At 49.5% G+C, this 13,744-nt stretch overlaps 1 protein-coding gene across 2 annotated transcripts in view; it reads right to left on the reverse strand.

Annotated features, from left to right (window-relative positions):
* RABGAP1 (RAB GTPase activating protein 1) overlaps positions 1-13,744 on the reverse strand; it is a 131,743-nt gene that overhangs the window by 19,290 nt on the left and 98,709 nt on the right. For both annotated transcript variants that reach the window (XM_083161022.1, XM_083161023.1), the window contains 2 exons: positions 3,447-3,557; positions 1,635-1,739 (listed from right to left, as the gene is read on the reverse strand). In XM_083161022.1, the coding sequence (XP_083017148.1) occupies positions 1,635-1,739; positions 3,447-3,557 (216 nt within the window). The remainder of the gene's footprint in view (positions 1-1,634; positions 1,740-3,446; positions 3,558-13,744) is intronic.

Below are 13,744 nucleotides of genomic sequence, written 5' to 3' on the forward strand. Positions count from 1 at the left end.
CCATTGTGTAAAAATGTTTCTTTATGTGTGAGGGTAACAGCACTGAAAGGCAGTGTGACATGTGAGGGGAACCCAGGGTGCCAAATTAAACACTAAACAGTCACTTAGTTCCTGGGTACAATTGCTGCTGGTGGAACCAATTCACGGAAGAACTCAGACTCTTTCATGTCTCAGGCCATTTATTGTACACAATGTATCGGAATACACAATGTATTCTACAAATACGTTTTTCCTTCCGTTCTGTTTGATATTAATGTAATACAAATAATGGAGTTTAGGTCTCAAATCAAATACAGAATAATCCACTTTCAATCCAAATAATCAATACAATACAGTATTTATGACCATGGATTGTTGAACAATTCGTGTGCCCCGAGAAATGCCTTTAAATGATTTCTCCTGTTTGCGCCGGTTTATTTACAGCTATAAATAAAAGGTTTCAGGTATTTATGTTATTATTATGTCTATTAATGGTTATATAATGGTTTATGTCCATTATACCCAGCAGCTGCCTCTCTGTCCCCAGATATTCAATAGTGCTGCTAAGGGGCCAGTGGTGCCCAATGCCGGAAGGTGACACAGAGATTCCGGGCACTTAAACCAGTAATCAATGAGTTAACTCACAAAATAACCGCAGGTTTTCCGCACCACGGGGTATGGTCTAGTAATTGCACAGAACAAGGCGTTTAGCCCGACGGTTAGCAGTGCAGTGAACACCATGGGTTTCTGCCAGGGGGGTTTGTCCTCGGGAAAGGGACGTGTGTGTAAATGGGTATCGGGCAGGTGATAGTAGCAGAAATAAGAGGAATACAATATCAAGATATCAAGGAGAGGTGCTGACTCAAGGGGTGCCGGACGGGATCCCGACAGTCAAAACCCCAACACATGGGGGCCTGCCGGCCAACGGCTATTCTCCCACATGGGGGTCCACGACCCCCATAGAGGGAGAATAAAATAGGCGGCGAGCATAGCGAGCCACTGTGCCCGCAAGGGGCTTTGTTGCGCTCACCATGCTGTCTGGGTCCGGCCAGTCGTGATCCCGATGTCGGGCTAATGACTGTCGGAACCCTATACCACACCCGACTCAAGTTATTATTACACCCGGAAGCCCTGGTCCCACTATCACCATGTACAACTGGGACACCACTACGGATGTTTTCCAACCTTGCCCGCCACTGACATCTACTGGCCCAAGAGAGACCGGTATATCCAGCCTGCTGCAACCATACAGCGTCTACTAGCAATATCGGTTCATCCCATTACCCAAATAGCTATTTGGAGGAACCCATTACAATTGGGACTAAGCATTGCGATATACAGGACATATCCTAACCAGAGGACCAAAATACAATCTGTATAATTTTATAAATTATTTTTTTATTTCTATTTTATTTTATAATATACCCGCATGATATATTAATGTTATTTCAAGTTTATTAAAATTATATTTACCTTTAAATTATTATTGTATCATTTAAGCGCAGCAAACCACTTTTCTTCCAGATGCAGCCATAAGTATTATCGCCTACCATAGGTACATTTACTCCTAGAACTTGAGCTTCGTTTCCCTTTAATGAAAGTGTTCTTGTTATGCTATGTATTGGGTTGATTTAGGATACCACGAACGCACAAACCTGTCCAGATTCTTCTGCCAGGCGTCTCTTCTCCTCCTCCGCATCGATCAGTTTTTGTTTCGTCATCAGTAGCTCCTTGTTGAGAGCATCAGACTTCTCTTCTGCCTGAAAAGACAAGGCCCAGTCTCACCCAGCATCTGTATGTGCGGTTTACATCACTTATGACAGGAAGCATACCATCAGGACTATAGTAATGTCCAACAAGGCTACTCACTATTCGGGTTTTAAAAGCTGCTGCTTGAATATTTACGATAAAATAAAAATAAAATATCAGGGATGGGTGTAAGTAGGTTTTCCCTTAAATGTTGCGAAAGGGGTTGGACCAAATATACTGTGGTCAGTCCATCTAAACAAGATGAGGTCCTTTGATTTCAATAGAAAGTTTAAATATAGGCCACTGTGAATGTAAGTACCGCTACCAATCGAGGAGGGAATACCATGACCCCCCTAAAACCTCTATTTGGATAAAATCACCATTAACAATGGAGATCTCAAGACAAAGGTGAGCCTCACTGAGGGGAAGATTTATTAATCTCGGTGAAGTGATAATGTGACTGGTACTTTATCACTGGCCAATCAGCTCCTACCTGTGAGGTTACAGGCTTGGTTTGAAAAATGACAGGTAGGAGCTGATTGGCCGGTGATAAAGACCAGACACTTTATCCCTCCCCCGAGCTTAATAAAATGGTACTTGTTTCCTAGCACGGCCACAATCTTATGGATCGTGTACCTTTAAGTTAAGGTACACGATCCATACGATGGACCCGATTTCCTTTGAAATCAGGTCCATTTTGCCGGCTAGGAGACAATATCGGGGGCATCGCGTCGGTCGGGACCATTAACATTGGTCCCGACGCGACCGACGCGATGCCCCCGATATTTCCATAGGCTTCAATGTTAAAAAATATTTTAACATTGAAATCGTGTCGGGAAAGGTAAAATATCGGGGGCATCGCGTCGGTCGTGACCATTAACATAGGTCCCGACGCGATGCCCCCGATTTTTCCATAGGCTTCAATGTTAAAATATTTTTTAACATTGAAATCGTTAAAAAATGTGAAAAATGTGAAATGGGCCAATATGACCCATTTCACATTATAGATGTCCCCGTCGTCACCCCACGATAGACGCCAACCCGAAGCGTGGCGAGTGCAGCGAGCCCGCGAGGGGCGGCGGTGCGCGTCCTCCGACCTTTTCATTCCCCTACTATCCACGTCGGCGTGGAGTTGAGAATAGAATAGTGTGGCAAGCGCAGCGAGCCACCGAGCCCGAAGCGTGGCGAGCGCAGCGAGCCCCGCGAGGGGACGCGTATAACTTCACAGGTATACGCGTCCGCTCGCCACGCTTCGGGCTCGGTGGCTCGCTGCGCTCGCCACACTATTCTATTCTCAACTCCACGCCGACGTGGATAGTAGGGGAATGAAAAGGTCGGAGGACGCGCACCGCGGCCCCTCGCGGGCTCGCTGCGCTCGCCACACTTCGGGATGGCGTCTATCGTGGGGTGGGGTGTACGCCGTTACATTTGGGGGGGTTGGGAATATTTTACATTGAATCCAATGTAAAATCGGGTCCCAGGGACCCGATTTACATTTCATAAAAAAAAAAAATCGGGTCCAAAATCGGTCGGTCGCGTCGATCGCATCGCATGCGACCAAATCGCATGCGATGGACCCGATTTTTCCGACACGACCACCCCGATGTAAATCGGTGTGGCAGTGCTAGGAAACAAGTACCAATAAATCTACCCCTTAAATCCCTGGTCATGGACCCAACATTTAATTATATACAGCGGACAAACATTTTATGACTTACATTATCCAGGTCCTTGCGCAGGGCAATCTTACTGGTAACTAATTCATGAGCCAGGTCGTCGTTTTCTTGCTCCAGTCTCATATTTGCCTCCTGAAGACGCTTGTTTTCTCGCTAGAAATCAAAAATAAAAATGACAGACTCAGACAGAACATATAGCGAGGCTTCGGTAACACCAACAATTGCCTTGTTAATCTCAATCTGCCGGATCATAACTGAACACAGTGCTCTTCGCTCCGACTACGTATGATCAGATACAGACATATCAAGTACCAGATTTACAGCTACGTTCGCTGCTAATCTGCAATGTGCTGCTGTAACACATGATGTGGACTCCTGACAAGTTTCTGCAGTAGATGTTTCTGCCACTAGGTGGTGCCCTCAAAGAGTCGTATCACACACGTGAAGACTACAAAATGATAACAAGTATGCCGGTTGTATGATCAGTACTGTGCTCTTAGGACTGACAGCATCCTGCTATAATGAATAAATCTGCAGCATCAGCGAGAATACCCCGAAACAGCAGAAATGTGCACGTGGTCACCTCTGCCATTACAGCAGGTAATGTTCCCTCCTCACTTGTACTTGAACTCTTCCATTCGGTTGCAAGTGGATTTTTCAGCGAATGGTTTTACCTGAATATTAAAGATAATTCCAAGCCAAAACATTAAGTTGTATTTGTTATTTATGGAGAATATGTCTCAGTCAAGGCCCGGTGAGGTCCCGTGAAATCCAGCTGATCTATGATCGGACTTCTAGTTACATGTTTTACAGAGGCGCATTAATGGTGCTCAGACCGGTCACACCACTGTCACTAAGCTCCGTTATTGTGCAAGGGATACGGTCGTATTGTCAACACCACTTAGGTTGACAGTCATTAGGTCGACACCGTTGGGTCGACAGGTGTCTAGGTAGACATAGGTGAAGGTCAACATGTGTGTATGTCGACATAGGACAATGTCAACATGTGTTTAGGTTGACATAGCGTTAGGTCGGAAGGTTGACATGGCTCGAGTGATGCGAGGAGCTGCGGTTCACTTTCAACTGTGTCGACATTCGGGTAAAAAAAACAGTAAAAAAAACCCACGTCGACCTGTCGACATAACCCATGTCGACCTAAACACCTGTCAACCCAACGGTGTTGACCTAAGTGGTCGATAAAACGATTCACACCTCTGTGCAAAGCGTTCTCAGAGGAGCGCTGTGCGGCCTCCGTTATAACGTGGACCCGCTGCACATTAGCACATCAGCCCAAAAGCTAGGTCGACACGGGTCGACAGGTCAATAGGTCGACACAAGCATTAGGTGGACATTGTCTAGGTCGACAGTCAAAAGGTCAACATGGGGGTTTCGCTGTTTATTTATTTAACACAGTCGATATGGACACAGGATTAAGTCCTGCGCTCGTGACACTTTTATTCTCCCACCACTCCCTGGTGCAGTGGTAGCCAACTCCAGTCCTCGAGAGCTACCAACAGGTCACATGTTCCAGACAACCTAGCTGCTGCACAGGTGCACTCATTACTCACTGACACATTATAAATGATCCACAGGTGGAGCTAATTACTTCACTTGTGATTCTGTGAGGAGATCTGGAAAACATGCACTGTTGGTATCTCTCGAGGACTGGAGTTGGCTACCCCTGCACTAGTGGATGGTAGGTCACGAAATACCGCCTGTCGGGACATGTCAGCTCAAAAAACAGTGAAAAACCCCATGTCGACCTAATGCTTGTGTCAACCTAATGACCAGTCTATCTTGTCCCATGTCGATCTAGACACATGTCGACTTAGCAGTATGTCGACCTAATGATTGTGTCAACCTAATGGCCTGTTGATCTTGTCCCATGTCGACCTAGACACATGTTGGCTTAGCAGTATGTCGACCTAGTGGTGCCGACTTAATGACTGTCGACCATCTTTAGGTCAACCAGCTGACCGTATCCCGTAAATGGGTTCCTGTGCTGCTATATTATGTGTAGGCGAATACAGCCAATATAATACAATGTACTCTCCAATCAGTGGGAGCCGTTACTGGGAGTATTTGTAGGTCACCACTGCAGCTGGTATAATGTACACTGGGTTTCTTTCGTGCCAGGAGCCATCATGTTTTTATTCCCGTCAGGGGCCAATGTGTACGTGTATTAGGGGCCATTATGTTATTTTCCTATTGAGACCAATGTGTTTTATTTGTTTCTGTACTATAAGACAGGTGCTGTCCACACCACACCTACCACAACAAATAAATACCTACAAGAAAAAAAGTGGACAAGAAGCCCAAACCAATGGGTGCCGGACGGGGTCCCGACAGTCATTTACCCGACGTCGGGATCCTGACTGTTAAAACACAGACAGACAGGTTTCCGACGGCCACCGGCTATTCTCCCTCGTGGGGGTCCACAGAGCCCGTAAGGGGCTTTGTTGCACTCACCTGAGTCCAGCCAGTCGGGATCCTGACGTCGGGCTAATGACTGTCGGAACCCTATACCACACCCCAAACCAATATCTTGCCTGGGGCCGCAAGAGGACTAAATCCAGCTCTGGGCCTCACTGTGAACTCCTATTGTTACAATGATTCAGTAGCAAACCATGAAGCTAGCCGGGACACTGCATATTAAGATGGCTAAAGCGCCGTGTACACACGGTGCGATTTGCACTGGAAATCACAGCACATAGTGCAAATCGCCCCGTGCTATGCAGCACCCGATACAGATTCAATCCCAATGTGCTGCCCGCGGCATCAGAATCGACTGTAGAAATAGACTGTGCATCACGGTCTTTTTCTACTATCCCCCTCCCCCAGCACCGTCCCTCCCTCCCTGCCAGCAGGTGCCGGCACCCCGCACCGTCGAATCGAGATTAGCGGCCGTCGGATCAGCCCAGTGTGTACAAACCATAACTTCCTGGATTTTAATTCATATATATTTATATGCATGTTAGTATACATATACATTCTCCATTAGAAGTATTAAAAAACAAAAATCATGAGCACTACTCGCAAACTACACTAGTCACATATTTACTTCTTTTTGACAAATTTGAGGGATCATGTCGACCTTTAATACGGTTGACATGATCCCTAACAGGGATTTGTACTGTGCCTCATTTTCTTTAGGGTGCCTTACCAGCAGGTCCCCCCTTCTGTTTTCGCGCTCCCTACTATCTTTCTAATATAGCGGTCTCTAACCGGCATTGTGCAATCATATTGTGTATGTTTGCCTATTGTGTATGTTATTGACATTGTTTTTGGTACTATAGCAATTGTATACTCCAGATGGATATTTTAAATGACATTGTATTTCCATCTCATCGGGATGTTTCTGACGTTATTTTCCTGTGCGCTTCAAATGATAATTAAACCATTTAAAAATAAAATAAAAGGGGATTTTTGTCCTTACCTGGAAAATCCTTATTTCTGAATCCTTTGGTGGACACTGGGACAGTGGGAAGGGGGCGGAGCCATGGCGACAGGCACCAAGTAGCTAACACTTTAGTGGTGCAGCCCAGGCCCCTCCTTCCCCACACTCCATCCTAGGTCAGTTTAGACTACCACCGGACTTAGGAGCACAGGAAAGGAGAGAATGAAAGAAAGAAAAAGAGAGATCTTGTATTACCATGAACAAGAGCATTCCCTAAAACCAACCCATCAGCCGATCAGGGGCGTCTGGGCGGGCGCCCAGTGTCCACCAAAGGATTCAGAAATAAGGATTTTCCAGGTAAGGACAAAAATCCCCTTATTTCCTTCATGCCATTGGTGGCCACTGGGACAGTGGGACGTCCCACCGCTGTCCCCTCACGGGAGGGAACGCTCCTGAGCTGCAGAAAGAACGCCACGGCCGAACGCAGAGTCGACCTCGGTGAAAGTATCAAACCTGTAGTGGCGTATAAAAGTGTGCATGGAAGACCATGTGGCTGCGCGGCACAGCTGCTCTGCGGAGACTCCTGAAGCCGCAGCCCACGATGATCCTACCGAGCGAGTGGAATGGGCCGTGAGCCCTGCTGGCGCCGGCCTATTCGCCAGGAGGTATGCCTGCTGAACCGTAAGCCGCAACCACCTGGCAATGGACTGTTTAGATGCGGGCCAACCCCGCTTCTGATGATCATAAAGAACAAACAAAGCTTCTGTTCTTCTAATCTCCCTGGTCCTATCCACATAGATGCGAAGGGCCCGAACCACATCAAGAGCCCCTCCACTTCTTGAATCCTGGAAAGCAGGAACCACGATTTCCTGGTTTACGTGAAACCTGGATACCACTTTTGGCAGGTAACCCAACCTGGTACGGAGGACTGCCCGATCTTGGTGGAAAACCAAAAACGGTGGCTTACAAGATAGAGCGGTCAAATCCGAGACCCGCCTAGCTGACGCAATTGCCAGAAGGAAACACACCTTCCATGAAAGCCAACGCAACTCCACTGACTCCAGAGGCTCAAACGGAGCCACCTGAAGAGCTCTCAGAACCAAAGGCAGATCCCACGGGACTACGGGACTCCGAAAGGGAGGAGTCACGTGCATGACCCCCTGAAGGAAAGTGCGAACCTCCGGTCTTGTCGCAATGCGCCTCTGAAACAGAACCGAGAGCGCCGAGACCTGAACCTTCAAAGTGGAATGTTGAAGGCCCAAATCCACTCCCGACTGCAAGAAGGCCAAAACCTTGGGCAACGAGAACCTCCTTGGATTCTTCTCGTGCTCCTCACACCAGCGAAAGAAAGAACTCCAGATCCTGTAGTAGACTCTTGCTGAAGACGGCTTCCTGGCCGCTATCATGGTTCTTATCACAGAATCTGAGAACCCCCTGTCTCTTAAGATCTCCCTCTCAAGAGCCAAGCCGTCAAACCGAGACGAGCTAGGTTGGGATGTTGACAGGGTCCCTGAGACAGAAGGTCTGGCCGGAGAGGTAACCGCCACTGAGGTTCCTCCGCCATGAGCCGGAGATCGGCATACCAGGCCCTGCGTGGCCAGTTTGGGGCCACCAGGATTACCCTTACCCGTTCCCGCTTGAGTCTTCTTAGGAACCGAGGAAGAAGAGCCACCGGCGGGAAGGCGTACACCAGATCGAACGGCCAAGGTGCCGACAGAGCGTCGACCAGAAATGCGCCTGGATCCCGACTCCTGGACCCGTAGCAAGGCAACTTGTGATTCCACCGGGATGCCAGGAGGTCTATCTGAGGCCTCCCCCAACGAAGGGTTAGAGAGTGAAACACCTCTGGATGAAGAGACCATTCTCCGGAGTGGATCTCTTGGCGGCTCAGAAAGTCTGCTTCCCAGTTTTCGACGCCGGGAATGTACACTGCCGACAATGCCAAGAGGTGACGTTCTGCCCAACGAAGAATTGGCTGTACCTCCAGAAAAGCTGCTCTGCTCCGAGTTCCCCCCTGGTGATTGATGTACGCCACCGCCGTGGCGTTGTCTGTCTGTACCTTGACTGCACGAGAGCAAATCAGGGGGGCCGCCTGGAGAAGGGCTAAGTAGATCGCCCTGAGCTCTAGAATATTGATCGGCAACCCCGACTCCTGGTGGGACCAAACTCCCTGGTAGGATCGGTCCTCCACCACCGCTCCCCAGCCCCTGAGGCTGGCATCTGTCGTCAAGAGTACCCAGTCGGAGACTAGGAAGGGCCGTCCCATGGACAGGTGACGTGGCTTGAGCCACCAGAGCAACGATAGTCGAACCTCCTGAGAGAGTACTACCTCCTGCCTCTTCAGAGCCTGTGGTGAACGGTTCCAATACTTGAGGATCTGGTGTTGCAACGGTCGAGAGTGAAATTGGGCAAATTCCACCATCTCGAAGCACGAGACCATCTTGCCCAAAATCTTCATACATAGATGAAGAGAGACTCTCCTGTGCTTGAGAAACCCTCGTAAGAGGGCCTGCAAAGCCAGCCGCTTCTTGTCTGGAAGATAGACCCTCTGGGCCTGGGAATCCAGACGCGCTCCCAGATGTATCATCTCCTGGGAGGGTTCCAGGCTGGACTTGCGCCAGTTCACTAGCCAACCGTGAGCCTGGAGCAGGTCCAGCGTAATGCCTAGATGTTGCAGGAGTAGTTCTCTGGACTGTCCCAGAATCAGAAGGTCGTCCAGATAAGGCAGAATCCGCACTCCCTGGAGGTGAAGGAAGGCTGCCATAACTCCCATCACCTTCGTAAAGACTCTTGGTGCTGTAGAGATTCCGAAGGGTAGAGCCCGAAATTGGACATGAAGATCCTTGGTTGCAAACCGGAGGTACTTGCGGTGATCCGGATGTATCGGAACATGCAGGTATGCATCTCTGATGTCCAGAGATACCATGAAATCCCCCGGCTCCATTGCCTGTATAATGGACCGGAGGGACTCCATGCGAAACCGCGGAATGTTCAAGTAACAATGGAGATCCTTGAGATTCAGGATTGGTCGGAATGAACCATCCGGCTTCCCGATTAGGAATAAATTGGAGTAATAGCCGTGGCCCCTCTGCTGAGGAGGAACCACTTCTATCACCTGAACTGGAGAAGAGTCTGAACGGAGGCGTTGAGAGCCTCCGCCTTCAGAGGACAGGCCGGGCGCCCCGTGATAAAGAATCGGGTCGGCGGACGCCTGTTGAAGGAGAGATAGTATCCTTCCGACACTATACTCAAAATCCAATTGTCCGATGTGGTCTCCCTCCACCTGTTGGCAAAATGGAGGAGGCGAGCCCCTACCGGCAGGGAGTCGACCTGAGGGGTCCCCGAGTCATTGGGAGGCCTTCTCCGGGGCCTTAGGAGGCTGACGTTTGCCAGACTGGGACTGTCTGCTCTTACCAAACGACTCCCTCCTGGGAGGACGGCTTCTTGTTGAAGATTGTCCCCTCGGCTTTCCCTGCGGCCGAAAGGAACGAAAGGACTGCTTCGGCTTAGAGGGTGCCGACGGGAGGAAGGCTGTCTTGGAAGTGGCTACCGTAGTCACAATCTTGTCCAGCTCCGGACCGAAAAGCATATCGCCCACAAAAGGAAGGGCCTCCAGGGCCTTTTTGGACTCTGCATCCGCATTCCAAGTGCGGAGCCACAAGGCTCTTCTGGCTGCAACCGAAGACGCCGAGATCCTAGAGGCTAACGTAGCCGTGTCCAGGGCCGCCTCGCCCAAGTACATGGAGGCTTCTCTGATATGGTCCACCAGAGAAAGCAGCTCCGACCTGCGTATGCCTGACGTAATGTTCTCCGTCAACATATCTGCCCATTTGCCTACCGCCCTAGCCACCCAGGCCGAGGCCAAAGCTGGTCTATTAAGCGTACCCGCATGAGTAAAGATAGATTTAAAGACATGTTCCATCTTTCTATCCGTGGGGTCCTTTAGAGCCGCCACCGTGGGAATAGGCAAGGTAGTAGCCTTTACCAGCCGGGCTATGTGGGAATCCACCTGAGGCGGGCGTTCCCATTTCGTGCGCCCGTCTGCCGGAAAGGGATAAGAAGAAACCATCCTTTTAGAAATTGTAAACTTCTTATTAGGAGCAGACCAGGCCTTTGCCAGGTCTCCCTCCAGCTGCGTTGAAGATGGGAACACAGCCGGATCCTTCTTCTTGCGCTTAAAAGAGGGTGCCTCCTCCGCAGGGGGTTGGTCTGGCTCCTGTATGTTTAAGCAAGAGCGGACCGCCTTCACCAGCGCATCTACCCTGGACTGAGTCATAACCTCGTCCTGGGATGTAGCCTCCTCGTCAGGGTCGTCCGGGTCATCCAGGTCAACAGGGTCATCTGTGTCCGCCTGGTCGTCCCCTGAAGTATCCGTCCCCGTAGAGTCAGCTCTCTGGGTGCGGGCTCTGGGGTTCTTGCGCTTGCTAGCGACACCCAGCAGGTTCTGTAGAGAGGAAGAAACCTGAACCAGTCCCTGCACTGAGGAAGAAAGGCCCTGTACCCAAACTGGCTCAGGCGCCAGCGTCAGCAACTGAGGCTGGGACTGCGTGAGCTGAGCCGGTTGAGCTGGTGGAAGAGTCGCCTGTGAAGGCTGACTCAACACTGGTGGGGGCTGAGGGTGTGAACAGGAAGCGGCTAGCTGTCCAGCAAGGTCCCTCATGGCTGCCGTCAAGGGCCTGCGCCCAACCCGGTTCCCCGGAATGGGATGCCTGTGACGGGGCCGAATCCACAGAGTCCCCACCATTACAGCGTGTACACACACCCCCATGGTCTGTCGAGGTGGAAGAAAAATTCTCCTTGCACCTAATACACTTAAAGGCCCTCAGGGCAGGAGCGTCCCCTGATCGCGAGGGTCCTGCGGACTTTGAGCCTGACTTAGAAGTCATGGCTATGCTCTATCCCACTTCAATACAAGACAGAGTGAATAGAGAGATTTGCACAGAAAACCCCTATATAGAGAGGGGTGTGAAAACACAGCACTGAACACCTCAAGGGTGCAGTGTCAATGTAGTACAACCTGACCCGTCTGGAGACCGGGGAAGGAAGGGTGCCACAGTGTCCACACAAAAGCTGCTTTCCTGCTGCTCCTCTGCACCGATGTGTGACAGAGTCAAGCCTCCATTAGGACAGGACGCTGGCAGTCCCCGGCGGGAACTCATATAGAGGCTCCCTGCCGGGGATTGGGCGGGGAGGAGGTGAGGGACCTCCCCCCCCTCCTGGAACCTTGCCAGGGCTGAGAAAAATATGGCGGCCCCCACCGCTACAACAATAGCCCTGGTGGTCTAGTGGCCTCGGTTTCCCCTGTGGGGACCGAGTGTCACCGCCAGGAAACCGCCGGGAGCGCACCCACCCCCGGCGGCTACGTGCGCTGGGTTCCCTCCCTCCGGCGTCTACTATCCAGACGCCGCTGCGAGACAGAGCGTCTCGCGGTCACCGTTGCGGGACAGAGTCAAGCTTCCATCGGGAAGCGTCTCTGTCTCGCGTCTCCCCCAGCCGCGATACCGCTGCGTGCTGTGGGGAGGGAGGGGGGAAGTGCGGCTTACCTGCTCCGTGGCGCACGGTCCCTCTGTGCTGGGACCCAGCCTGCAGGTCCGTGGCAGTTCACGACGAGCTGGCTCCGGAGCAGGTGAGCAGCCTGGGTGGTCCACCCGGCTTGCTCACCGCAAGTGTAAAAAAAAAAAAAAAACTTTTTTAAAAAACGCTGCAGAAACCTGCAGCAGCTACTAAAAAATGTGCCTGTGCTCCTAGGCACCAAGAAAAAAACTGACCTAGGATGGAGTGTGGGGAAGGAGGGGCCTGGGCTGCACCACTAAAGTGTTAGCTACTTGGTGCCTGTCGCCATGGCTCCGCCCCCTTCCCACTGTCCCAGTGGCCACCAATGGCATGAAGGAAATATAAAAGTTAGCTAAAAATGATTGGTGGATAGGTTACCCTAATACGATACCCCATGGCGGTTTGATGTGCGCTGGGCCCTGGTGATGCGCTATATGTTCTTATATCAAGATGCGTTTTATTGCGTGACATACGACTACCGCTCTTTACATTATTGCCCCTTATCAGTTCTTAGAATTGAATGTGTAATACTCTTATTTCCTTTTTGTGAATTTAGATTCTCCACCCCAGATATTGATTTTATGCTTATGACAATATGATGATTTAAATATTTTGCTGTCTGGAAATATTTTTTTTTTTACTGTTTGGATGTTCGTACTTGTATTGTATGTTTTTGAAAATTCAATAAAAGATTACTCAATTGAAAAAAAAAAGTGATTGGTGGAAAAATAAGCTACTTCAATATAAAAATATTGTTACATTTGAAAATATATCAAAAAGTAAGGAGAACCCGCCCCAAAATATTATATTATTATTATAATTTTATTTATAAGGCGCCACAAGTGTTTCGCAGCGCCGTACAAAGGAACAATACAGGGAGACAAAACTTGGCATAACATTGAATAAATAACAAAAATACAGTACAAATAAAGAGCACCACAGTTCAATACACATTACAGCTTAAATGTAAGTTGTGAGGACCCAATCAACATACAACTAGAGGCTTGAGGCCAATGATGGAGATGAGTATGAAGATGGTCACTGAGTGTTGGAGTAAAGGAGAGCTGTGAGTGAAATGTGAAGAGAAGTGGGCTTTGACAACAGGAGGGAAGAGGGCCCTACTCGGAGGAGCTTACAATCTAGTAGGAAGGGGAGACAGACAGATTACAAGAGGTGCATTATATATAACTTTGCAGTCATGAATGGGTCTGTAGTGACCCAGTGGGGGTGTCCAATAGTTGTTACTTAATTACAAGGTGCTATCAGCTGATTTTCAAATATCACATAAATACAAAAAGAAGAAAGAAAAAAAACGATGCGCTCTTCATCCAAAGCCCTGTATTAGGGATATAGGGAGCCAAGTATTAAATCTAATATTTACGATCAATAA

This window comes from Crinia signifera, chromosome 9, assembly GCF_055691185.1.
Source record: "Crinia signifera chromosome 9, ASM5569118v1, whole genome shotgun sequence".
NCBI classification, from domain to species: domain Eukaryota; kingdom Metazoa; phylum Chordata; class Amphibia; order Anura; family Myobatrachidae; genus Crinia; species Crinia signifera.